Source organism: Caretta caretta, chromosome 5 (assembly GCF_965140235.1).
Source record: "Caretta caretta isolate rCarCar2 chromosome 5, rCarCar1.hap1, whole genome shotgun sequence".
In the NCBI taxonomy this organism is placed as follows: Eukaryota; Metazoa; Chordata; order Testudines; family Cheloniidae; genus Caretta; species Caretta caretta.
In genome coordinates, this window is record NC_134210.1 from 103,067,971 (window position 1) to 103,094,477 (window position 26,507).

General features: G+C 39.5%; 1 protein-coding gene across 3 annotated transcripts in view; it reads right to left on the reverse strand.

Annotated features, from left to right (window-relative positions):
• The window catches only part of LOC125636961 (histone-arginine methyltransferase CARM1), a 144,679-nt gene that overhangs the window by 77,849 nt on the left and 40,323 nt on the right, over positions 1 to 26,507 (reverse strand). For 2 of the 3 annotated variants that reach the window (XM_048850897.2, XM_048850896.2), the window contains exon 2: positions 13,864 to 13,989. The exons of the other annotated variant lie outside the window; for it this stretch is intronic. In XM_048850897.2, the coding sequence (XP_048706854.1) occupies positions 13,864 to 13,989 (126 nt within the window). The remainder of the gene's footprint in view (positions 1 to 13,863; positions 13,990 to 26,507) is intronic. 3 annotated transcript variants of the gene reach the window in all.

A 26,507-nucleotide genomic window follows, 5' to 3' on the forward strand; every position in this document is an offset into this window, starting at 1 on the left:
TTTAAATGAGGCACAGAAGGTCCGTGTCATGGGGTGGTATAGACCCCCTGCTGGCTTAGTGACTAAAGGGTTAATGGGAAAAATTTCCTGCCTGCTCAGCTGGGGACTATTGGGGTATGTCTATATAACCTGTGGCAGTGAGCCTCCTCCCCAGGCTTCAGAGCCTGACCTGCACCTTCAAAGCACTGTCTATACAGCTATATATACAGCGTTAGCACAAGCCTCGCTAACCCATATCTATCAGCCTGCAAGCTCGCTGAGATGACTATGACCCCAGCAGTCTGGCCAGGTCCTTAATAAGAAATCAGTAGACACAGGACTAGGTGATTATCCAAGGGCAGAATCGGAGTCAGACTCGGTAACAGTCCCACACAGCTGTAAGAGGGTGCCAACTGGTGCCTCAGACATGCCCCTTCAACACAGCACTCCCGCACATGCTTAACTTTAAGCAAGTGCTTTAGTGGCTGGCTGAAATCAGACCTAAGACTTCTTCACATGGCTACCCGGATTTACTGGATTTCTTTTATTTGATGCACGTAAAATTTTGATTAGAATATTAACTGTAAAAGGCACCTGTCTAGTGACTGGAAGGGCAAGAGCACATTTGTTTCTTTTACAGAATTAACCATGCTGTTGGCACCTACCGTACTACTCCTGAGGTCTATGAACTTTAACACCCCATTATTTATATTCATCCAGCTCCTTTTATAAAAGCTAGTGGTAGCATTCATTGGCTGAAGAAGCAGTAGGTCTTCTTCAGCATAGCTGACAATTAATTAAAACTATTCCACATTCAAAAGCTTTCCAGGGTTGATAAAACAGACAGTATCAGATACTTTTGCTAATCAGTTATGAATGAGATCGTCCTGATGTATCTATGGGACAAAGTTTCCAACATGCTGCATTTGGCTAAAGAGTGTAATAAAAAAGAACTTAGGCCATGTATTTATTTCTAAAACACAGGGGGATTTATTTGTAAAGCTGGTCAACATTTTTCATGTGATATCTGTGTGATGAAAAATGGGTTTCAAAACAAAACAAAAAACATTCATGCGTTCATGTTTTTTAATTTTATTTTGGTCACACTTCATTTTTGTCCCCACTGCAAAAAGCAGGGTGTGGGGTGGAGGACCAGGAAGGACAGTGTACTCCCACCCCTGTACTCCCACACCTACTTTTTCCAGGAGGAATAAGCAAAAACAATAACAAAAGCTTTCCCCCCCATCAAAACATTTTAAAAACATTTAAAATTTTCTAATAAAAAAAGATGAAAAAATTCACAAGCACATTAAATAAAAAACTTTTTCTTCATTTTAAAAACATTTTTCATCAAATACAGTTACCATTTTTGACCACTCTACTTGTATGAATGTAGAGAATAGGAAAAGGATGCCAACTGGGTATCATCTAAGATAGGATGCTTCAAGTCCAATTAGTAATCATAAATCTCTTATATAATGCTTTTCATCTACAGATCTCAAAGCTCTTTACAAGGAGGGCAAATATAATTTCCCCCATTTTACAGATACGGAAGCTGGGGCGCTCAGAGATGAATTCCAAAAGGTAGACAGTGTGCTGTTCTTATTAAGGCACAGAGAGTACGTATTTTACCACTTATTTAAACTTTTAAACAATAATGCAGCAACAAGGGTCTGCTGTAAGCTTCACAGCCATCGTCTGTTCTGCAGTACAGAACCCTGCCTTCCAAAATGGAGAATAACCTTTGGTGACTACAGCCACATCTCACATCTGCGGAGCAATAGCAGCAGCTCCACACACACACACAGAGCAGGTTGAGCAGGGAACAGAGCTCTAGGCTCCTGACTCCCAGTCCAATTAGGGTATCTGCTGACGAGTTACTTGTGAAAATCCCGAATCAATTACACTGATAAAGAAAATCCTGAATCAATTACATTGATAAACAGGTACAGACTGGGGTTGATGACTTGCTTGCAGGACCTTTTGAAGGTTGATGCTCTGCCCCTTTTAAGACCTTTGTATGGTCTCTTCCGGGAGGACCAAGAGGGGAAATTAGGGTTGCAGGGTGTCCGGTTTTTGATCAGAATGCCCGGTCGAAAAGGGACCCTGGCAGCTCTGGCCAGCACCACTAACCGGGCCGTTAAAAGGCCAGTCAGTGACACAGTGGGGCTAAGGCAGGCTCCCTGCCTGTCCCCATTCCAACTCCCACGTGTAGGGGTAGCCAGGGTGCTCCATATGCTGCCCACGCCCCAAGCCCTGGCTCTGCAGCTCCCATCGGCCGGGAACTGTGGCCTATGGGAGTTGCCTGGCCACGCCTCCATGTAGGAACCTGAGGGGAGACATACTGCTGTTTCCAGGAGCTGCTTGAGGTAAACGCCGCCCGGAACCTGCACCCCCCTCCTGCGCCCCAACCCCCTGCCTCAGCCCTGATCCCCCTCCTGCCCTCCAAACCCTTTGATCCCAGCCCTGAGCACCTCCTGCACCTTAAACCCCTAATCTCCACCCCAGAGCCTGCACCGCCAGCCGGAGCCCTCCCCCCCATCCCTGCACACCATGAGCCGTAATCACACCACGTGACTGCAGTGCAGACACACTTAGATTCCATTACCCAGCACTAGAGCAGATGCAAGTAGCTCTAAGGGATTCTACAGTCAAAGTCACTGTAAGGGGAACTAACTTGCTCCTCACCTGTGAAATTGGCCCTCAGGCTCTGAATAAGATTCTAAATAACTTTAAGGGGAAGATTTTCCTCATATTGTGTACATTTTAAGATAGGGATCTTCATTTCTGAATTTAGACCTTCCAGTACATTACACACTATACTGCGCGTACATTCAATTCAGCAGATCTTCCCCTCTCCCAGCTGTTCTTTGCTCTGTGGCTTTTCTCTGATACCCCACACTTCTTTGTCAAATTGCCTTTGCAATACATCAGGTTGGGAAATGATTTTTTTCCTGCAAAAAATTTCAAACCAAATGAACAATTTTTCATTTTCAAAGTTTTCTCTAAAATGTTCTGGGTTTTTTTTTTTGGAGAAAAACCTGATATTTTTAAATTTTCAGATTTTTTTCCAATTAAAACCTGGACTATTTAGACAAAAGGGATTTTTTTTTCAAAAACCTCTTTTTTTTTAAATGAGAAAAGCCATTTTTTGTAGAAAAATGTTTTGATGGAATTTTTTTTCTTTTACCAGCTGTACCTCTCAGCCATCTGATATAGTTATTAACATTACCAAAAAATCCCCACTAATCCAAGAAAATCTATACAACCAGTTTGGTAACCTTTCAGAGACATGCTATATCTAGACTGTGTTTATACACTACTTTAGTGCTTAGTGACCGCAATGAAGCAATGCAGAGATCCTTTGTGGGCATGAAAACTGAACTGTGCAGTCACTGAGTAAAGGCAAGTTCGAGTCAGGACTTAAATTCCCAGGATCCAAACCAATAATTTTTTTTGTGAGGGGGCCAGCCTATAATATGAGTGGCTCAGACTTCTTTCAAGAGGGGAGAAGACACCCCGATACTCTGTCACAACTCATTCTGACCACCCTGTACCATACCACTGTAAAATGCCAACCAAATGCTACATGACAATGTATTAGCAAGACAGCTATACTGATTTCTGAGAGATGCCTAACCTCACTGTAGATGAAACATACTCAAATATGAAACATAATATTAGTGCACCTCTCCCATCTGCTCAGAGCAGATGGAGTCTCTCAGCATTATCACAGTGGAGGCCTCCAATAATAAAACTGGAAGGGCGTGGGAGAGAAAAACAAAACAGAATATGGCAAAAAGAGACTCATGATTGAAAAAAAAAAACAGAGTACAAAAATAAAACCACAAGTGATAAGTCATTAAATAAATGCATACTACAATTAGCCTCTAGCCCTTTTGGTTTCAGGCGATGGGGCTTAACAGCGGTGGAGAATAATTCAGACACATTTAAATGGAACATCGGCTGGAGTCTGCAATTAGAGCGTTGTGGTTATACTAACAGCAAATTTGGGCCGTGATTTGTAAGTTTACAGAGCAGTGAATTTGGTCCCATGTTTGAAATAGAGGAACACAAGACTCTCTAGATCAGTAGTTCTCAAACTTTTGTACTGGTGACCCCTTTCACATAGGAAGCCTCTGAGCGTGACCCCCCTTATAAATTAAAAACACTTTTTATATATATTTAACACCATTATAAATGCTGGAGGCAAAGCAGGGCTTGGGGTGGAGACTGACAGCTCGTGACCCCCCATGTAATAACCTTGTGACCCCCTAAGGGGTCCTGGCCCCCAGTTTGAGAACCCCTGCTCTAGGTGATGATTGGATTACACAGAATATATGAAACCCTGCTCGGTTCATCAGCTCTTGTACTGTTAATCAGTGAAACACGCTCTTACATGCACAACACCGGGATCTCACAACTCCAACCAAGGAAATGGAGGTTTAATTCTCCATTTGATAAGGACAGTACCATTAATGATGGCATTAGCACTGAAATCAACTGTATATGCTCATCAAGGATACACAATCTTCCAAGTATCTGATGCAGAAGCAAAATAAACAAACCAACCTTCCCTTTTACATACTCAAGATGATATATTGGGATTTGAAGTTAGCAGTGACCTAGCAGACACAGAAACAGCAGTAGTAACAACTGCAACAGGGGCAGCACACACCTGAAGGAAAAGGCTCTCAGGAGTCCTTGTGGATTGCCACAAGTTTGATAGCAAAGAAATTTTTCTCTTAAAATAAAACAGAATTCTGCAGAATGTGAGCCTTTACATAGCCATAAACATGGCAGACAAGACAAATGGAATTCAGATGTTCATTTTAACACTTCATTTATTAACAATTCAACTAACATTAAATAATTTGTGAATATGATGACTGAACATTACATAATAATTTGCAAACTAATTCAGTTATTTGTAGTGTTTGTTTCCCTTCCCTTGTAGCGTGTGATTTCTCTTCTGTCCTTTTATGCTCTTCTACTGAATCCAAACTTACTGCAAGAATGTTGGGAATGGTTTTGTTCCATGTACACTAGTGAGTGAATCACTTCCCACATCAATACAGGGGAACTTGATGCTCACAGACTGTGTCCTCAATGGGCCAATTTGCATACATAGAGGGGCCTTTACATCAACTGTGGTTTTTTTGATTTGCAACAGGACTGATGGCCCCAAAGTGGTTCATATCCAAAGTAAACCAATAACGATAAAAGGAGCCAATTATCATCAAACGGTCTTCTCAGCAGGGTATTAAAATAGCACCTTCAGTTTCAAGCTACTACAATACTATAAAAACAACTTGAGCTACAGGAAGTTATCACCCATTTTATCAACCTCATTATAACGGATTATACATAAACTTAAATCAGGACTGTTTTAATTATTATTTGCATTGTAAAGTATGAGATATAGTGGAGCATTTAGAAATAATCCTGGAAGTTGGAAAGAGCAGTGCCATGAGATGTGGCGATTAAAGTTCCACACCGACTTTGCACAAAGATTATTTAAATTACTGTAACTGTCCAGAACCTCTGATTTAAACTACAATCTCAGAACTAAAAGGAAGTGGTGGATTCTCCACCTTTTCAGATCTGCACATCAAGACTAGATACCTTTCTGGAAGATATGCTTTAGCCAAAATACAAGTTAGTGGGGTCAATACAATGGTAACTGGGTGAAATTTAATGGCCTGTGATATACAGGTGGTCAGACCAAATGATCTAATAGTCCCTTCTAGCTTTAAGCTCTATGAATCGATGTTAATTACAGAGAACAAACATGTTTGGTAACAGTTAATTGTCATAACTGAAGCAGGGTTGTAGACCACATGCACCACAGTAAACAATTATTAGTTCAACATGGAAAATGTGTTATGGGCTAATTATTCAGCTCTGTGTCATATTTAGAGAAAATGTACACAATGCTATATGTCTACATCTAGGTGCATCCTCTAACAAGGTTGATGAATATTTGGGGGTGAGACACTAGGTCCATCATGAGAGATCAGGGACATGTTTCTCTTCACTTAATCTAGAGTGAGTGAAGACTCACAGTCCCAGTGTGCATAGCACAGGCAGAAATCAACAGACACATTAATCAGTGTGCAGATTTTAGTTTGCTGGAGTGCACTCCAGATTTGCAGAGATTATGGTTTTACTAATTTTCAAAAGGTAATGGGTTATTGGCATAGTATTTTACCAAACTTATTCCACAGCTTCAACATACAAACCATGGTGTGTTGACAATCATCCACGGAGTGTTTCCCCCAACCTGATTTTTAATCATTTCAAAAAGAATATGTTTCGCCATGTCTTAAGTTACTGATAAATTACATAAACAAATACATACTGTCACCCTCACCTTTTAAAAGCAACATGAACCCTGAAACTATCCTCTGTTCACCTGGAGGGAATAAAGCTCTGTACCTTAAACAGCTCTGATCAAATTCCAGCCAAAAATTTAAACAAAACAAAGTTTAAGCCTATTGTGTTTTCTATGCTAAGTACTATAGATTAACCACAGAAAACAATACAGGGCCAGCACACGGCACCACCAGACCATGTACTTTGTAAAACATACAAACTATGGTAAGTAATGACATTAGATTGGAACTGAGCAAAAAATTGGAATTTCTGTCCCATGGGAAATTAGGATACTTAAATATTTGTTTTCATCCCAAATGAGGATGAAAAGTTGACATATCAGAATTTTCCCAGAATGAAGAGTTCTGAAAATTTTTCATTTAGAAATGGTGAAAGGTTTTGTTTCAGCATTTTCAATTGAAACTGACCATTTGGATATTTCCAAATCAAAGTGTTTTATTTCAGTTTGCTGAACTGACACTAAATGTTTTGTTTCAAGTCAGTTCAAATTGAACTGCATCTACCTGTGGTGACACTTTGCATCATGGGAGTTGTAGCTCAGGTGTTTGGGGCCCACATTCTCTCCTATGGACTAGACTGCCTAGCCAGACGATATCTACCATGATACAATGTGATATTGCCTCTGATCACGCCTCACGGGACATCATACAAGATATAGTCCAGCCAGGGAGCCTGGCCCATAGGAGAGAATAGGGACATCAGGCAACTGTCCTATCACTGCCACAAGGCAATCTGGCACCATCAGGAGATGCAGTTTAATGCTGAACTCAAAATGAAACTGTTTGTTTCAGGCCATCAAAGTGAAATATTACAGTTTGGGTAAAATCAACTCAAACCAAAATATTTTCAGGGGGAGGAGCAGGTTAAGAGAACACAAACCAAAACCACATTTTCCCATGAAAAGTTTTAATTATGTAGGAACTGCATTTTCCATCAAAAAATCATTTTGATGGAAAATTCCCAACCAGCTCTACCTTAGAGTTACTGTGGACCAGAGGGCTACATTATTTCATTCATCCAGCAATTCTACATACACAGCCCCAATTAACCAAGCATAATATTACCTGCCCAACTACATACAGATGGAGACGGGTCCCTGCACACCTTACTGCACATAGAGTCCAACAAAACCGAGGCCCACTCTTGTTCAGGACACACTGGCACTTGAATGACTTGGTGGATACAGCAGTTTGTAGAACAGTTAACCAACATCAATTTCAAAATAATGCCAACATTGTCTAATATCTGTCCTGCTTAACTGATTGAACTAGAATATATTTTTAAACAAGAAATTAACCCAACAAACCCTGTACTCTCACTGGAACACGACAATTGAAAATTAAGTGGGAGTGAAACACTCCAGGTGCTTAGACATTTCCCTAAGGCACGAATTTTAAAATTTCAATGAAAAATTGAGAAAAAATTTTTATTGAAACACTCTTTGGAAATTCCAAGGGATGTCATTGCTGAGACTGAGAACAGAGCTACCAGACAACATTAAAGAAGAAAACAAACCATAACATGACTTTTTCAGTCAGATAATCCCCTCTTCTGAGACAAAAACAGCGCCATTATGCAGAGGTTTACATGCAGGTGGATCAAAGAGTGGTGAAGAGAGCTATGGCTGAGCTGAAAAAAAAAATCAGTTTCCAAGTAACTGTCTTCATGTCATTTACTCAGACAGTTTGGCGGAATATTAATAACCTTGAATGTAAAACAGAAAATCTGGAAATTTAAAATTATCCAGATCAGAACTAAAAAAAGACATGAAGGAAACAAAAAGCAAAAAAAAATGTTCTAACTCACTCGGCTACATCATCAACGAAAAAAGCACTGGATTACACAGTTGTCACATTTGATAAACCACATTAAACTTCAAAAAATAAATATGACCATGCAGGGAGAAAGGAAACAACATGGATTAACTCCTAGAACAGAGGTTCTCAAACTTCATTGCACCATGACCCCCTTTTGACAACAAAAATTACTACACGACCCCAGGAGGGGGGACAAAAGCCTCAGCCCACCTGACTCCCACTGCCCCAGGTTGGGGAGCCAAAGCCCGAGCCCCACTCCCCTGGGCGGGGAAGGGGTCAAAGCTGAAGTCCAAGGGCTTCAGCCTCAGCCAGTGGGCCTATAACCTGAGCCCTGCTGCCTGGCAAGTCTAAGCCAGCCCTGGGGACCCCATTAAAATGGGGTCCCGACCCACAGTTTGAAGAACCGCTGTCCTAGAGCAATGGTGGGATGTCACATGATACACAAAAGCTGGGAAGATGTGACTGATCTTCTTTCTGCTCCCTTAATTCCCCTCTTTATAATCATTTTGCGAATTGCTGACCTTAAACACCAACAATGGATACATTCGCTTAGTTTATCTGTGCAAGAGGTTAGAGGAATGAGAGGTTCTGAAAAACAAGCAGCATGATATCATATTGAGATAACATGGCAGCAGCAGAATCAGATTAGCCCTTGGGATACCCTTTAGATATTATTGCCTTGCAAAGAGTCAGTGAGATATTCAAAATAGCATGTAAGTTTTTGGTTGGCAGGCTCCCCCATTGGATCAAAGAGTAGAGATTCCATGAAGGTCATGACAATGGAAGCTATCACTCAAGGGGGATGGCAGACTCAAAATGCCAACAGCAAGAACAACAGACATGAAAAATAACAGAAGGCATAAAAATCATTTACTGAGCCATCCAGAGAGAGAACAGAACAGCAGGCCTCAATATCACTTTATGTATCTTGGATCCTGCGCTCTAAACACAGCCTGGAAAACAATGAGAAAGCATGCACCTCCCTAGAAGCAAGACAGGTCATAGTGGTAACTATTTTAATGAACAACTATATTTTGATGTCTAACAAATGCTTGTTCCACGCACACAGGAGAGATCCTCCACTGGGTTAAAACTTTAGGGCACTGTGAACACGCAGAGAGGTGCAAAGCAGCCAGAGCACTCCGGCACCGGGACCTCTATTTATATCTGCAAAACTAGGGGTGCAGTTGTGCATAAATATATTTCTGATACATTCACACTTTATTCTTATGCATTAGTAACGTTTAAGATTTTTTCAGTAAATTCTGTGAATTTAACCATGTTCTAAACTGACTGTAATAAAGCAGGTCTAGATGAAGCAAACCATCTCCTCTTTTTAGAGTCCCATGGAAAAAAGTCAGAACTTTAAAAAAAAACAAACAAAAAAAACTAGCAAGTGATTACATAGTTATATTGGAGTAGAACTTCACATGATGCATATTAAGATTCTGAATCAGCAAAACAAAATTAAGTACTTGCTTATGTATTTTGTTGAAACAGAGTCTAAGAGTGCGGCTGAAGTTGAAAAAGCAAAAAGGGTGTGAACAAAAATCAGATTATTTTCAGAATCGCAGCGAAAAGACCTAGTACAACCAAAAATTACTCAATATAGAGGTGTGCAAAAATACGTGAACAAATTAATCACTGGACAATCTAGCCATAGGAGAGCCTTTCCAGTGAGCAAATGGTCTCTATATGCAAATTTCACAACCAGGTCTAGGCACCACAATGGAACAAATATGCACAGATGTTCCGCATGGAACGTAATATGAGTATTTGCATTTCTGACATGCCTATGTGCTGTTATATTCAAGTACAGGCATAATTTTAAAAAGTCACTATCAAATATGTTATATCTGCTTAGGTCCATATCGCATCAACGGACACAATTTATTCATATAGCAAATACAGTAAATATTAGATTTCCAAAAGAATGTATATATAAAAATTCTGTGCCTGGAGATCAACGACATCAACCTATTTCCTTTTCCCCCTTTTACTGTACTCACTTGCATGTAGCATAGAGTATTGTTGCTGTGTGATGTTTGTGTGCGTGTTGTTTTGTTAAGGATTTGAGAACTGAGTTGATTAGGCTATGTAAACACAACTACTGTTTGCACGTCTGTTTGATTTCTGGAGTCACTCCTCAAATAGCAATATGCCAGGACTAGGAGGATTGTAAAGGAGGAATCTGCATTCCTACGGCCACCCTGAAAGAGCAATTTATCCTATCATCATCATGCAATTCTGTGCTAAATTAAGACATCTGTACTATGGAGCAGACCTACACACCAAACCTACTACAGATGGGCTACAGACTGGTTGGTTAATCTGTTCCAAATAAATGATCTTTGTTTTTGAAAGAAAAGCCTGTAGGTACTAGATACATTAACTTTCATTTTTATGGCCGGCTTGAGCCTATTCAGATGTTGCACATATGTTCAGCAGGAAATGGAGGATACAATCTGTGATTTACTGCTGTCTAAATGCTGGAAGCAGGGAGGCACAGAACAACAGTTCTCTGCATGGGCACAAGTGGCGCATGAATTTTTCCTCATCTAGAAAAGAAATAGGACTTTGAGAACTCTAGCTAATAAAACATTTCCATAACTATAAAATCTCTTGAAATTTAAAAGGACGAAGTCTTCACTTCAAGTTTGCAGATGGTAGCATTATTTTCTCTCATTTAAAAAAAATATATTTATATGCACCAATAAGGCCTATGCCTAGGACATCAGACAAAAAATGGCTGCTGCCCTATAATCTTTCATTCTTAAAATAATGTTAGCTTTCTCACAATTGGGGCACTGTTCAGTATTATGCACTATGCTATCTTTATACATTTAAAATATTATTTAACTTCTCAGGAATCATGCAAAAATAAATGCCATTTTTATTGGCAACTTCAAGTTTATGTAGCAGCTGGTACATTATATTTGATATCAACAGGGTGTTTGTTTAAACTCAGACTTTTTTTTTTTTAATGTCTCTGGGTAAAAGTAACTTGCATAGATTTACATGGACATTTCAATTTATTTTTTCCCCATTTTCAAATATAATAAAGAGAACACTGGAAAATGGCTTGTTTCCAATTAGCTACACGTAATACTGTATTCTCAATTTCTTATAAAAGTTTTAGCTAACAGTTCCACAATATGGAGCTGATCAGATCTTTAAACTATATCAGATCTCTCTAAGGAGTAGGACCAAGCCTCATGAAATCTCTCTTTCCTGGTAAAACTGCACTTGCCTCCTAACGTCCAGGCCATTCCCCTTTGGAACACCGTGAGCTGGGCAGAAGACATTCTTGACATTTCTGAGTGCTTGTTTGGAGAAGTCTTTTCCTGTTGTCTGCAGCAGAGGGAAGTAGAAGAAAAAACAGACTCCTTGTGCCCTGATCTCCTAAACCTAAAATGCCCACCAGAATTGGAACCATAATGACTAAATGAGACACTTCAGGGAATACAGAAAACATTAAAAAAAGAAAAAAACTAGTCAGGCTAAATCCTCAAGATGTACATCACAGATTATTTATGGAAAGATCTGTTAAACAGCTCGGAACTTTAGCAAACCGATAACTATGAAAGGTCAAAGTGTGGTTTTACATTGGTGTACTGTATAATGTCAAACACTGGGAAAGGTCAAGAACAGTCAGGATTTTTAAATAAATTATTCAAATCCTGACACGGAAGATTTATCTAATAATTTATCCATACAGTGGTTCTGATTATTTGTCAAGTCCCCATTTATTACTGAATTGTTCTATAAACACTGTTCTGGCATTTTCATTTTTTAAAAAGTATTATTTCTTCTCAATTGTGACACCATTTTGTGGGAAACAATACCGAGCTATAATTTTACATTGTAACTGTGTTGCTTTAGCAATGTAGGAGGATGTAAGAATGATTTCCCCTTATAGATGCAAGTGAGATGATCTAATAATACACCGCTTTTAAAACCTGCCAGGAGGTGGTGGTGGTGACAATGGTTGTGGTACCTGACAAAAGACCAGGTGATCTAGAAAAAGGAGACTTCTATTCATCATCATCATCTTCCCACTACGCCTCTGGCGTTTAGGGCAGCTATGACGCTCCTCCACTCCTGTCTGTTTCTGGCAACTATTTCAGTGAGTCCCCAGCTGTGCCCCAGGTTTTTCAGCTCGGCTTCCACAGCTCTTTGCCATGTTATTTTCGGGCAGCCTCATTTTCGCTTGCCTTCAGGTGTCCACCTTTTTGCTACTCTGGTGATGGAATCAGTTTCCATTCAAAGCACATGGCCAATCCAACTCCAACACTTCCAGGTAATGATGGTGCTCAGATCCTCTTGGCTGCACAGTGTCAAAAGATCTTGGTTTGAGATTGTTCTGGGCCAAAAGATACAGAAGATTTTTCTGAGGCAGGTTGTATGGAATGATGACAGTTTGGACATATCATACTTTCTCATTCCCCAGCATTTTGCACTATAAAGTAGTGTTGAAAGTACGCAGCTCTGATAAATCTTGAGTTTGGTTTGGTGTTGTATTTTGAGGATTTCCAGACTGTATTTAAGCTCCTGAAAGTGTTCCTGGCTTTACTGATTTTGTTCCGGATGTCTTGGTTTGTTCCACCGTCCTGGCTGATGGTGCTGCCCAAGTATGTGAATGTTTCTACATTGGTGAGAACATAATCCTCTATCCGTACTGGTGATGGCGCTATTAAAGGTCATGGAATCTATCTTACTGCGGTTGATTTTCAGTCCAAATTGCTGGCTGAATGTGTTGAGTCGAGTTGTTTTTTTCCTGTATATGGTGCTGGGTATGCGATAGGAGAGCGAGAATTCTATTCGTGCTATGCCATAATTACATTTGGTCTAAAATGCATGTTCCTCAGAATAAATGAACTAGGTTTTTGAATTGCCCTGCACAGGAACTAAGCAAGCTTTGAAAAGTCAATGTGAGAAAATTTCTCTTATTTATGCATATAGCTATTATAATAAAATTATATTAAAATAAATTTTGCTGCTGTTAGACTTAGGATAAATTTGGTGAAGTGGAATTGCAATTATTAAAGTTTCACAAGTTCACTTAAATGCAGTTGATAAATGATTTTTTAAAAGAACGACAGTGGGATTCTTTTTCAGCATCAGTAGAGTCAAGCTAATGTACAGACACAGAATACATACAGACTGCAGGTATACGTTACAGTATACCAATGCGCATAGATGCTTATATTTTGGTAGAAAAGCTAAAAACAGGAAGGAATTGCTGGTTTCAAAAGCATTTGAATTACAAAACTATTTAATGACATAATTGTACAGATGAAGAGCTTAGCCTTAAGGTAAGGACAGCTTTCAGGACAATTAAAAAATTGCTGGCTCTTACACACAGAGTCTTACATTTATCAAGGATGAAATGCTAAGAGTACCATATTCAACTGTTATCTGTCCTCAAGAATAAGAATGGGTTTCTGGTAGTGTTTTTGAAAATGGTTGCCTTGTATGTCAATCGCTGGTTAGAACCGGAGAGTGATATGTCAAGTCACATGGATCATGAACATATTGCAGTATGTAATAGATAATGTAGAACAGAGGGAAAAGATAGGAGGAGTTTTAGTAAACATATTCATAGAGCAGCAAAGGGAGAGAAAGACGATTCTCAGAAATGCAAGATGTCTGTGATGCGGCAAGCACTTACCAGAATGTGACTTGAATTGGAGTAAGGCACTGTTGTACCCCAGTGTAATTAGGACAGACTCTTTGCCCACACGACAGTATTCAGTGTCTCTGTTAACCAAGCATTTAAACACACAGACTCCATCAGCTGAAGGGGAAAAAAATACTTTAGAAAATTTTAAAAAGTTAAACACAAAACACAAACAGAAGTATAGATATCTACAATTTAAAACTGTCCTAAGCATGCACTAAAGATGGGCAATTTAAGGGAGAAATTTGTTCTCTAGTACAGTGGTTCTCAAACTTCACCCCCTCTATGATCCACAAAATGGCTGAAAATTCACCCCCCTACCATCCATATGCCACAGGCCTTTGTGAGCTGTGCTGTGTTTGGGGGGTAGGGGGCAGAAGTAGATGCAGCAAAAGGAAGAAAGGTGAGAGTCCCTCCTCCTCTCCCCAGCCCTGTGTTCCCACAGGATCTTAGCAACAGTGGAATTTTACTGGTTGTTCAGCTGGTGCAGGCAGTCCTGTAAACATCTCTAACAAAGCACTGCTGGGTCACACCTTTGGTTCAGAACCTGCTGCTCTAACCAGTGGAGTTGCAAAGAAAGAAAAAAAAGGAATCAAGCTGTAGCAACAAAACAGAATGAAGGGACCACAGCAATTTTTCCTTCTTTTGCATCTTTGGCATTTGGACAGGTTTCAGAGGAACAGCCGTGTTAGTCTGTATTCGCAAAAAGAAAAGGAGTACTTGTAGCACCTTAGAGACTAACCAATTTATTTGAGCATGAGCTTTCGTGAGCTACAGCTCACTTCATCAGATGTATACCATGGAAACTGCAGCAGACTTTATATACACACAGAGAATATGAAACTCCTTAATAATGCGTTGGAGGGGTTTTAGTTGGGGGCTGAAGGTGACCGCTAGTGGCGTTCTGTTATTTTCTTTGTTAGGCCTGTCCTGTAGTAGGTAACTTCTGGGAACTCTTCTGGCTCTATCAATCTGTTTCTTTACTTCTGCAGGTGGGTATTGTAGTTGTAAGAAAGCTTGACAGAGATCTTGTAGGTGTTTGTCTCTGTCTGAGGGGTTGGAGCAAATGCGGTTGTATCGCAGAGCTTGGCTGTGTGTATATAAAGTCTGCTGCAGTTTCCACGGTATACATCTGATGAAGTGAGCTGTAGCTCACGAAAGCTCATGCTCAAATAAATTGGTTAGTCTCTAAGGTGCTACAAGTACTCCTTTTCTTTTGGCATTTGGGTGTCACGAAATGCAGTTATACTATGCCACGCTGCGTGCGAAATGAAATCCACCCATAGACCCTACTTTCTACAACTTTAGTGATAATGATCCAATTATTTGGCTTAACAAGAATACACTTTTAAGTACTCTTCAGCTGAAGTAAGCACAGGTACTACTCTCTAAAGAGGAAGATCAAAAATCAGAGGGATGGGAAATGGTAAATGATCAGATTCTCGCACAACCATCCTTGCAGCTGTCAGGAGGTGAGCATGTGACGCAGTTTGCACGCCCTGTAAAAATATTCATCCTTACTTCCAGCAACCTGAAAATGGCTGGAAAGCTTCAAATTTATCTGGCATCTACAAAGCAGGGGCTACCAAAGATGAAGCCCTCAAACAGGGTTTTAAACTGCCACTCATCACCATAGTATCTAAGCTCCAGTGTTTCAGAGACAATACCCTGATAGGAATCCCAACACTTTCCCTGTTCCCTGATATTTGAGAGTCGGGAGGAGATACCATCACTGAGCTTTGTTTCCAGACAGTTGCGCCTCTCATTTTAGTGTAATCCTCTGTCAGTTAAGTGTCTAGTAATTTTTTAAAGACCTACAAATAAGTAAATAGGTTGGTAGAGCTGAATGAGTGAGTTTTGGGGGCGGGGAGAGAGAAAAGATTTTGGGGGGCAAATGAGAAAAAGCACAGGGGAGAAGGTGGAGCACATAGTGTAAGGAAAGAAAAGAACATAAGAAAGTGGATTGAGAGAGAAGGGAAAGAGGGTACAGACAATCAAAATAATGTAGAAAAATATACTATGAGCTGGTATAGAACATGAAAGAGAAAAACTGGAGTGAGGTCAGGATGGGAAAGGTAGCACAAAAAAGCAAAAGATTTAGTAAGTTACATTTAAAAACAGTAATTCAACAGAAAGTTAATGGTAACATACTGTCCATCAAATACACTGTATTTATTCTGTTAAAAAGCAGGAAGTTCCACTAGAGGGAAGGAGAGATACACAGCAGCACACCTATCCCCCCTCCTTCCACCTCCTCCCCCCCTAGCCATTGGGCTTAGTCCTGGGGCTAGGAGGTGTGAGGTAAATTTTTCAAACTCTGCACTTCAAAGAAATCTGCTGTGGCTGGAAATAAATACAATATAAAGATAGTGGACACTCTAATACACATTTCATGTGTTATTCTAGGCTTAACTATTGAAAACCTACAAATTTTCAAGAGTGTGTTCCCAGCTTGAGCTTGTACACACCCAAACAGATACCTACAAATTTGGGTTTCAAGACACACGCATTTCTGTGTGCATGTACCTTCCTCCCTGGACTTGTGCCCATGAACACATCAGGATGGTCCATGAGTAATACAATTGCTTACTACACATAACCTCCTCAAGTAACAAGCCAAAGTGACCATGCAATCAGCTACTTCCCCCACAGTTATGTAGGGGTTCTCCTTTAGTTCTAGGTGTAGAGGCCTGTGCTTTTGGTGGTAAATATCTCCAGGGTTCAATCCCCACTGAAAACGGCAGTACCTACACAGCCACGGTCCATTACACAGATCTCACCTTTGGGAAATGAGACATTTTCTTTATTAAAGAACCAGTTCCAATAATCTCTTTGGAACAGTGTGCACACATGCACTCAAGAATGAATTTTACTCTTCGGCTATCTATTATGTTACTGTTTTCTCAGTGTTGCAACTTACTTTCTTCTGTCAGTCTATCCAGTACCCAAAAATCAGATACACTGACTACAAAATTTAACAAAAGTTTCATGGAAGTGGTAAGGCTGACACACAGTACAAAGTTACAAAGAGAGACTGGAGCTAATATGGAAGACAGAGCTATATTGCTAGATTTACTGGATGGCTTTTTATATAGACAGAACTCAACTGTAAGAGTACAGATCCAGATTTGGAGACTTACTCCTCCAAACTCCAGGTGTTCTGAGTCAGCTTCTTAGATAGAACTAAGCCACAACATATGACATCAACAAATGAATCAGGATGTGGATCCCAGCTTTTCTAAAAAATTTAGAGAGGAGCTGGGGAGAGCAGGTTCAATATTGTGGTTCAGGCAGATTTCTTCTTTTCAGTTTCCCAGCATGTAATGTTTTCACTGCTGATATGAAAGGGTGGTGCTCACATACAGTACTTTTTAAAGAGGCAGCATCACATACTACATCAGTAACTTAAAATGTAAAGAATGGGGAGAGATCACTAGTAGAGTAATAACCAGAGTGTAAGCATCACATAATTCTCAGTAACGTCATCGAGAAACCTGGGTCTAAAACAAGTGAAGGACATACAGAAACAGATCCACATTATCCTTCCAAGGATAAACTTTTGTCATATTTGGATTTATATCTAAAACTAGAGCTGCACAAATCTTGGTGGTTCAATTCACATGATCTTACATAAATCCTTTTCTTTGGTTTCTTCCTTTGTGAGGATTCATATTCCTTGAGTTTTCCTTTGAGGTCTGGAAGAGGGGGCAGCAAGAGGGACACTCCCACTGTTATATAATTGCAACAAATCTGATTCAAAAAGTGTGACGCATGGCCAGAAAGGATTAAGCAGCTTGCAGGCTAAATGACCCAGAGCCAACCTTTAGAGACATGTTAGAAAAGTATGCAAATGGTAATTAGGGCCATTCCATGGTAGATGGGCTAAAAGTTTGAATGCAAACCTGTATTGTTAGAGAATTAGAGGTGATACTAATTGTATGTGTGTACTCATATCTTGTTAGATGTTAGCCATGTAAACAGACAGTTCCTGTCTATCACTATAGCTGTTGATTCAGAGATCAAAAGGGATTAACAACCTTTAGATGAACCTTGGGTGAAATAATGTCATTGTCTATATGTCTCTTTAAAGTTTGTGATAAACTGCTTAATGAATAAATTATCGTATGTTAATCCCTGTAGCTAATTACAAGTGATGCTTAGGAAATAGGTCTACTTCAAAATCTCGATAATTGCCTATTGTTTGCCTAAGGACTCCGAGCTGTCAAAGAAGGCCTGGAACTGTATAAGAATGTCTAGGGTCCTGATCCTTTTTATCTTAGATCTGCTTGATGATTCATGCAGGGGAAGCTTAAGGCATAAGGCTGAGATCTCCCTACCCTGGATCACCCTGAATATGGACATTGGACTATATCCTATGGACTAATTCTGAAAGAACTCTTCGCAACTACAAAACTCACCATCTCTACCATGGATCTGATCTCAGAACTGTAATCATGTCTGTATGTACATTGATCTTTTAACCAACACTCTCTCTTTTCTTTTTTAATGAATTTTAGTTTAGTTAATAAGAATTGGCTGCAAACATGTATTTGCGTAAGATCTGGAATATTCCTTAACCTGGGAGATAATGCGTCTGATTCTTTGGGATTGTTAGAACTTTTTTATATGATGGATAAGATTTTCAGTAATCCTCATCATATTTGCCTTGGGTGTCTGGGTGGAGGCCTAAGGCTGGGTTGCTTTAAGGGAACTGGATTGTTGGCTTCTGGGTAATCAGATGCTGTTACAGAAGCTGTTTTGCACTAGTTTGGTAAAACTAAGTATTGGAATATCCACCAGTTTTGGGGATTATCTGCCCCATTCTTTGAACTTCATCCTAATTGAGTGACCTCAGCGGGGTTCCCGGGGACTCTGGTCACAGCCTACCTGAAAATGGGAATGGGTAGTACATACCCACGTACCTGATGGGGTGTTATGAGGAGGAATGAGTTAGTGTTGGTAGAATGCTTTCAACATATAAAGCATTTCAAAATTCTAGATATTTTTGTACTTTTTTTTTTTTTTAAGTTTTCCCCATTAATAAAGTCTGCTAAACATTTTAATTCACATACAGGTGTTTCTGTGTTAGACATGAGGACTATTCTCTCTTCATTCCACCAGAGCACATCCATGCCAGTACTTTTTCCATTAAGTAAGAAAATACATTAAAAAACCTTAATTAGATTTCATTTAATGAACCCAACACAAATCTTTCAGTTTATAATTTCTTCTCACATTTTTTCAGAATACTTTTAATCCTTTATAGCACATTATGAAAAATGCCTCACCTGGAACCTGACTGTGTAATTACTTTAAATGTTTTTTTAGTTCCAACTGCTGCTTTTCAGATAATAAAACTAGAGATACACTTTATTTATACTATACATACTCTTAGTTTAGCACAGCATCTACATATGCAGAGTCAGGAGGAGTAAAAGGTGCTTTTGAAGATCCTACCCAAGTGAGTAAAGAGCACAAGTCCTATTGACTTTTATGGACTTGTGCTCCTTACTCATTTAAGATTTCAGAGTAACAGCCGTGTTAGTCTGTATTCGCAAAAAGAAAAGGAGTACTTGTGGCACCTTAGAGACTAACCAATTTATTTGAGCATGAGCTTTCGTGAGCTACAGCTCACTTCATCGGATGCATACTGTGGAAACTGCAGCAGACTTTATATACACACAGAGAATATGAAACAATACCTCCTCCCACCCCACTGGGCCCACCTGTTGATCACTTTAGATAAGCTATTACCAGCAGGACAGTGGGGTGGGAGGAGGTATTGTTTCATATTCTCTGTGTGTATATAAAGTCTGCTGCAGTTTCCACGGTATGCATCCGATGAAGTGAGCTGTAGCTCACGAAAGCTCATGCTCAAATAAATTGGTTAGTCTCTAAGGTGCCACAAGTCCTCCTTTTCTTTTTACTCATTTAAGTGATTTTGAAAATCTCACACCCAGTCTTTAACCAACCTGTGCTAAAAATATTTACTGACAACCTTTAGAGATATACACCACCACCAGACAAGAAGCCAGAATCTACTCTAGATGTCCTAGACCACAAAAAACTGATATGCGCCAAGGGGTTAAAAGAGCACACACTGTGCGTCTTCAAATCTGGAGTGCTGTGAAAAGGAGGATTTTGGCTCTCCGAGTAGAAGAGAGTAGGAGACAGCCATGAAGAGCCTGTGGTCAGTCACAGCATCCTCCGTAAATATCACATACTAGGTGGAAGTTTGTGTGGTTTCTGCACTGTTTCATATAGGGATAATTTTAGGCAAACCACTGGGCAATATTCAAACTACTTTGCTCCTTCATTGTGTTCCAGTAGGCCCTTACCCAAATTGTTGTGGGACCTGTATATGGCAGATTTAATGTAAGTTATGGAAAAAGCATGCAATGCCATTTTCACTGTAATTGAAATGTTAGTAACATTGTGAAAGCGGAGCTGTGCCTCTGTTTCCCCCCACCTTTTGGTCTTGTCTATTTAGAGTTTAAGCTCTGTGCGACAGGAACTGTCTCTTACAGCCCTTAAAAAAGAAAAGGAGGACTTGTGGCATCTTAGAGACTAACAAATTTATTAGAGCATAAGCTTTTGTGGGCTACAGCTCACTTCATTGGATGCATACTCCTGTTCTTTTTGCAGATACAGACTAACATGGCTGCTACTCTGAAACCTTACAGCCCTTAACACACTGGAATTCTGAGTTTGGTTGTCTTCTCTAGGCACTGCTAAAATACAAATAATAAATAAATAAACCACCCCCCAGCATTGGGTACTTTTAGGGCTGGACCCTAGTCCCATTTACATCCACAGGTATTATGCTGTGACTTAAGTGAGAGCACAGAATGAAGAAATCAGGGAGTGAACTCAGTACAAAAACAACAGTTATTGTTATTAAGGAAAGCTTACCCCAGATGTTGGTGTGAGCAGAAATTTGAGGATATTCAATACTGAAAGTGAGTAAAGTTTCAGCCCAAAAGCTGCTTGTTTATGCGTGCACATGCATAATATATATTAAACAAACATATATAACATACACACCCACCCACAGTGTACGACCCAAAGGATGTGCAACTTGAAAAGAAAACAAGAAAACTTCAAAAAGATTATTAAAATTCAGAACCTAAAGTACTTGACTTTATATCACTATCTTTTTTAATTTAAAAAAGTTTAAGATGACAGGTAGTAACTAACATGTACTTAGCAGATAATTTGAGCATGAGCTTTCGTGAGCCACAGCTAAGTGAGCTGTGGCTCACGAAAGCTCATGCTCAAATAAATTGGTTAGTCTCTAAGGTGCCACAAGTACTCCTTTTCTTTTTGCGAATACAGACTAACATGGCTGTTCCTCTGAAACTTAGCAGATAATGAGGTCTCAGTGATTTCAGCAGTGTTAGATATGTAATATTTAAGGAATGTATGTATTTCTGTACAATTCCTCATTTCTATTAGGGAAAAAACTTTATTTTCTTTAATCAGGCATGCATGGCTTCCTGCACCGTCCACTTACTGTATATTACACCTTTCATGCAGAACACTAAAAAATGCTGTACAAAACCTCATGTGTAACAGCTCATAAAACATTGAAACATATGACTATGATTTCATCTAAACACTAAAAGCCAAGTTGAAAACTTGTGCTTTTTTGTCTAGATATAAGAGGCATGATGATCTTGCCTGAAGCAACTTCATCAAAAGCTAACTGTACAGACTAAGATTCTGTACAATGAAGGCCATCTCTCTGTAGGTCTATAAGAAGCGTCTTGCATGATCAGGAATATACCATACATACTCGTTCATAAGCCAAATTTTTCTGGTAAAAAAAGTGAAGCATCAAAGAGCCGGGGTCGGCTTATCAACAGGTCTACACCAAAATTTGATGATTTTAAGCTCTTCTGAATTATTGAATTGAATATCCAATACATTGTCATTTTGTTTACCTGGAGTGTTCGCAGGCACAGAGCCCATCAGCTCCCAGTGGTCGTGGTTCGCCGTTCCCACCCAATGGGAACTGAGGAAAGTGGTGGCCACCACATCCCTCGGTCCGCGCCACTTCCTGCAGCTCCCATTGGCTGGAACGGCAAACCACGGGCACTGGGAGCTGAGGGGCTCCGTGCCTGCGGACACTCCAGGTAAACAAAACGTCCCGACCCGCCAACGGCTTACCCTGACGGGCCAGGAGACAAAGTTTGCCAACCCCTGTTGTAGATCGCTGATGATGGAACATCAATTCTGGAGTCACTTCTTTAAAAATTTGTTAACATTTTAATTTTTACTTAAATTGTATATTTGTTATGTTATAATTGAGATAAAAGAAGTATTAATGTAAATAAAATGTATGGATATCAATTATACAGTTTTTCTCAGTTCATGTCCATGTAAACAAACCACTTAAAAAAAGGGCTTCCCTAAAGTTCAATTTTCCTAGTACTAGCGGTTTGCTTTTCCTAGTACTGTTCTACTACAGGACTATATTATAATTATTTTTATAGTGAGTACTTATATTGATTGTAAAGTAATTTTATTGTCAATATTGCAGCCTTTTAAAGCTGAAAAGTATTTGTTTAGTGGACTAGATTGGCTTGAAATGAATGCTAAAAGAGCAGTGCTGCAGACCTGCATGACATTTGACCCATGCATTTCACAAAATGCTTCACCTTACGAGCCAATCAGAAAAATACAATGAACGATAGTACTATGGCACTGGTGTCAGTCTGCTACTGTGTAATTTGATTTCTTCATGCATTTCTACCAATGGACCTCGTGAGTCTCGAGCCAATCTGAAAACATAACACACAGAATTGATGGATTCTGTAATAAAATTGAAATAGCCTGTTATTGCCCAGACATGCCAATCTACAGGGCTGCTTTGAAATAAACAAAGAACAATTATAACTTGACAGTGATAAAGCAGGTGACATTCCTACATAAAGTCCTACGAAATCTATAACTAAATTATTATTTTCTAATATTTTCATACTAGTATTTAAAATGAACAACTGTGAAATCAAAAGAAAACAGTCTGCTTATCATGCAGCGTTCAAACTTAAAGTTGTTGAATATGCAGAAGCAAACAATAATTGCGCCGCTGCTTGTGAATTCTGTATCAATGAGAAGAAAGTAAGAGAACGGCGAAAAAATAAAACAACACTAAAAGACATGCCAAGAAGCAAGAAAAAAAATGTCCAATGAGGTGCGCTTCATTTCCTGAGCTGAAGAAAGATCTCAATGATTGGGTTGTTGAATGTCGACAAAATGGGTACGTTGTCACTAGAACTGGAATTTGTCTGCGTGCTCTGCAAATGTCAAAAGATGACAAATACAAATCAGTAAAGCCGTCAATGTTTGTCGCATCAGCAGGTTGGTGTACTCGCTTCATGAACCATCATGGTCTCTGTCAGCAAACAAAGATAGCGCAAAAGCTGCCAAGAGATCCGGAAGAAAAAAATCGAACCTTTCCCCAAAGGTTTATTATAAAATATTGAAAGGAATATGCATTTGAACTTGAATTGAACAAACAGAAAATATGGACGAAACATTGATGACATTCGATTTTCCGAGCAACAGAATGGTAACAGGTGTTGGTGAAAAAACAGTTTTAATTAAAACCACTGGCCATGAAAAAAATCAATTTTACCTTGGTTTCATCATGTTTGGCCAATGGATCAAAGCTCCCTCCTGTTATTTTTAAAAGAAAAACCTTGCCTAAAAACATGGAATTTCGTGCTGGTGTCATTGTACATGCACACGAAAAGGGATGGATGGATGGATGAAAGTGGGACTATTGAATGGCTGGAGAAAAAAGTGTGGAATAAGAGACCAGGAGCACTTTTCAAGAAATCTGCTATGCTCATTTGGGACATGTTCAGGGCTCACAAGATGGATGAGGTGAAAAATGTGGCCAAAAAAATGAAAACTACTTTGCCTGTAATATCTGGAGGCTTAACTTCTGTTCTACAACCACTTGACATCTGCCTGAACAAACCCTTTACAGACAGGCTACGCAAAATGTAGTCTGAATGGATGTGCTCAGGCATGGCAAAGTTGACAAAAGGCAGGAATCTTATGAAGCCAAAATCAATCTGGTCGCCCAGTGGGTCAAGGACGCGTGGGAGTCCATTCCCTTGGAAATGACAGAAAAATCATTTCAGAAATGCTGTATCAGCAATGCGCTTGACGGGTCAGAAGACGATGCCATATCTGATGATGACGACTCAACAGAGGCTGATGATGAGAAGGAATATGAGTCTGAAGATGACACTGCCAACATCTACGATGACAATGCAGGTAACAGCTGTGACTGAAGCAGAGTTTAATTAACTGTTTCGGACTTTGAAGGATTTTAAGACTTTTTAAATAAGTACCTTAGAATAATATGAGACTTTAATATCAGTAAATGGATATTTAAAACACTGACTATAATTTTGAAGGTGATAATAACAACAGGTTTTTCGTTAGATTACATTAAAATAATTCCAGCAAAACTTGAGTGTTTTTTGTGATGCCAACTTTAAAAATATAGCAGGGGTCTGCAAACTTTGGCTCCCGGCCTCTTAGGGTAAGCCGCTGGTGGATCAGGAAGTTTTGCTAACCTGGAGCATCTGCTGGGAACGGTGAACTGTGGCCAGTGGGAGCTGCGGGGATCCGTGTCTGCGAACGCTTCAGGTAAACAAAACATCCAGGCCCACTAGCAGCTTACCCTGATGGACCAGGAGCCAAAGTTTGCCAACCCCTAAAATATAGGGTCTGCTTATGAAAGGGTCATGGAGTTTTTGCCATTTTTACCTCTCCATCTTGGCTAATGGGCAAGTATATACGGTAAGTGGTTGAAAGGTCAGTTATGTCCATTAAGAAAAACAACAACCCAAAACACTTCATCTTATCTAATTTTTAGTTGATTCCATAACTGATACTTTGTTGGACTAGTAATCAGCCAGTGGTCAAATGGTCAGAGTGCATTTTGATAATTTGCCCTCTCACAAGGAATATAGCAACATTCTCAATTAACTGGAGTTCATGCATGATCTTATTAGACAGTGTCCCCCAGTAGAGAATTGTAAATATTCTCTCTCTCTTTTTTAAGAGACACTACCCAAGGATCTCAAAAGGTTTTAAAACATTTATAAATTAAGCCCCAAAATCCACCTATAGAACTAAAATGAATGTTTCCCATAAGTCATTAATTAAGACTCCATTAGACACTAATGGCAACATTTTATCACAAAGCAAGGACTCCCTCCCTACCAAACACAGCCGCCAGGAGCATATTATTTGGAGGAACAATTTAGCTTCCATCAGTCATTTAAAATGACAAGGCTGGGAGCAATGTTTTCTTCATATCAGGTTTGGAGTTAAGTTCTTCAAAATCTAAAATGAGATATTAGGTAGATGTGATGATACACATGATATAATTACTGGACTCTCAGAGTCAGAATAAATGATAACAGTCCTACCTCTTATGTAGCCGTTCATCTGCAGATCTCAAAGCATTTTACAAAGGAAGTCACTAACATCACCACCATTTTACTGATGGGGAAACTAGGCAGAAAGAGGTGAAGTGACTTGCCCAGGGTCACCCAGCAGAACTGTGGCAGAGCTAGGAATAGAACCCAGGTCTGCTGAGTCCCAGTTCAATGCACTATAGAAATTACAGCCCACCTCATTCTAAAGAAAAATTCTTGCTAAAGTATCTTGTTAATGCTACGAAACCGAGCAGTGAATCATCTTCATGCTGAGCAATGATGGGATCATAAGTGAGACTATTATGAATGGTAGTGAACTGAGCTCATTAAGACAGACTGGTGATAAAAACCAAGCACTGAACCCAAGAGATCCATTAATAGTCATTAGTGCATAATGCAGTCAAGCCAATATTTTGTTCACCGTAAAAGTCTAATGCAACAGAGAATTCAAGTTGGATGAAGGCCAAAGGAGCAGAGGTAAGCCTGGTAGATAAACTCACAATACCTAATAAGCACCATTTTGGTAGTATGGTCAGAACTGAAACTAAACTAGAGCTTCTCAGATAGCTAAGCATTACTGAAGACGGACAGCATCTTTCAAGCAATTAACAAATGTTTGAAACTTTGCTCTGGAGGGAGTTTTGATGTTGGTGAGAAATTAATAAAGTCTTCCAGGTTAAATTTGTTTCTCTAAAATGTAGCAGTCTTAAGAGTGGATCCCAAGAAGGAATTCATTTTTGAGACAAAGGAATGATAACTCAAGAGTGCTGCACAAAAGAGATATTTGGACCTCCGACTGCTCTGGAAGCTATTTTATACAATACTGCCAGCCAGTTCAAAAACATCTGATTCCAGTTTCCCAGCAGATTAATCATTTATTTAGGAAAAGAGATTACAAGAGTGAGAACATAGTAAAACTATTGGAGGAGATTTCAGCACAAAAATCAGTTTTAGAAATTTAGGAAACTGAATGAATAACTACGTAAAACTATTGATCCTTGCAGGAAAAGCACTGAGTAGTGAGAATCTGGCAGTCTTAAAATGCAAGCTATTTTACAGAAATGGAAAGTTTTGCATTACACATTTCAGAAGAAGCTAAAAGATTAGTACCTTGCATGGCTTCCATATTCATCCACCCACCCACCCTTCGACGCAAACACAGGCCCTACA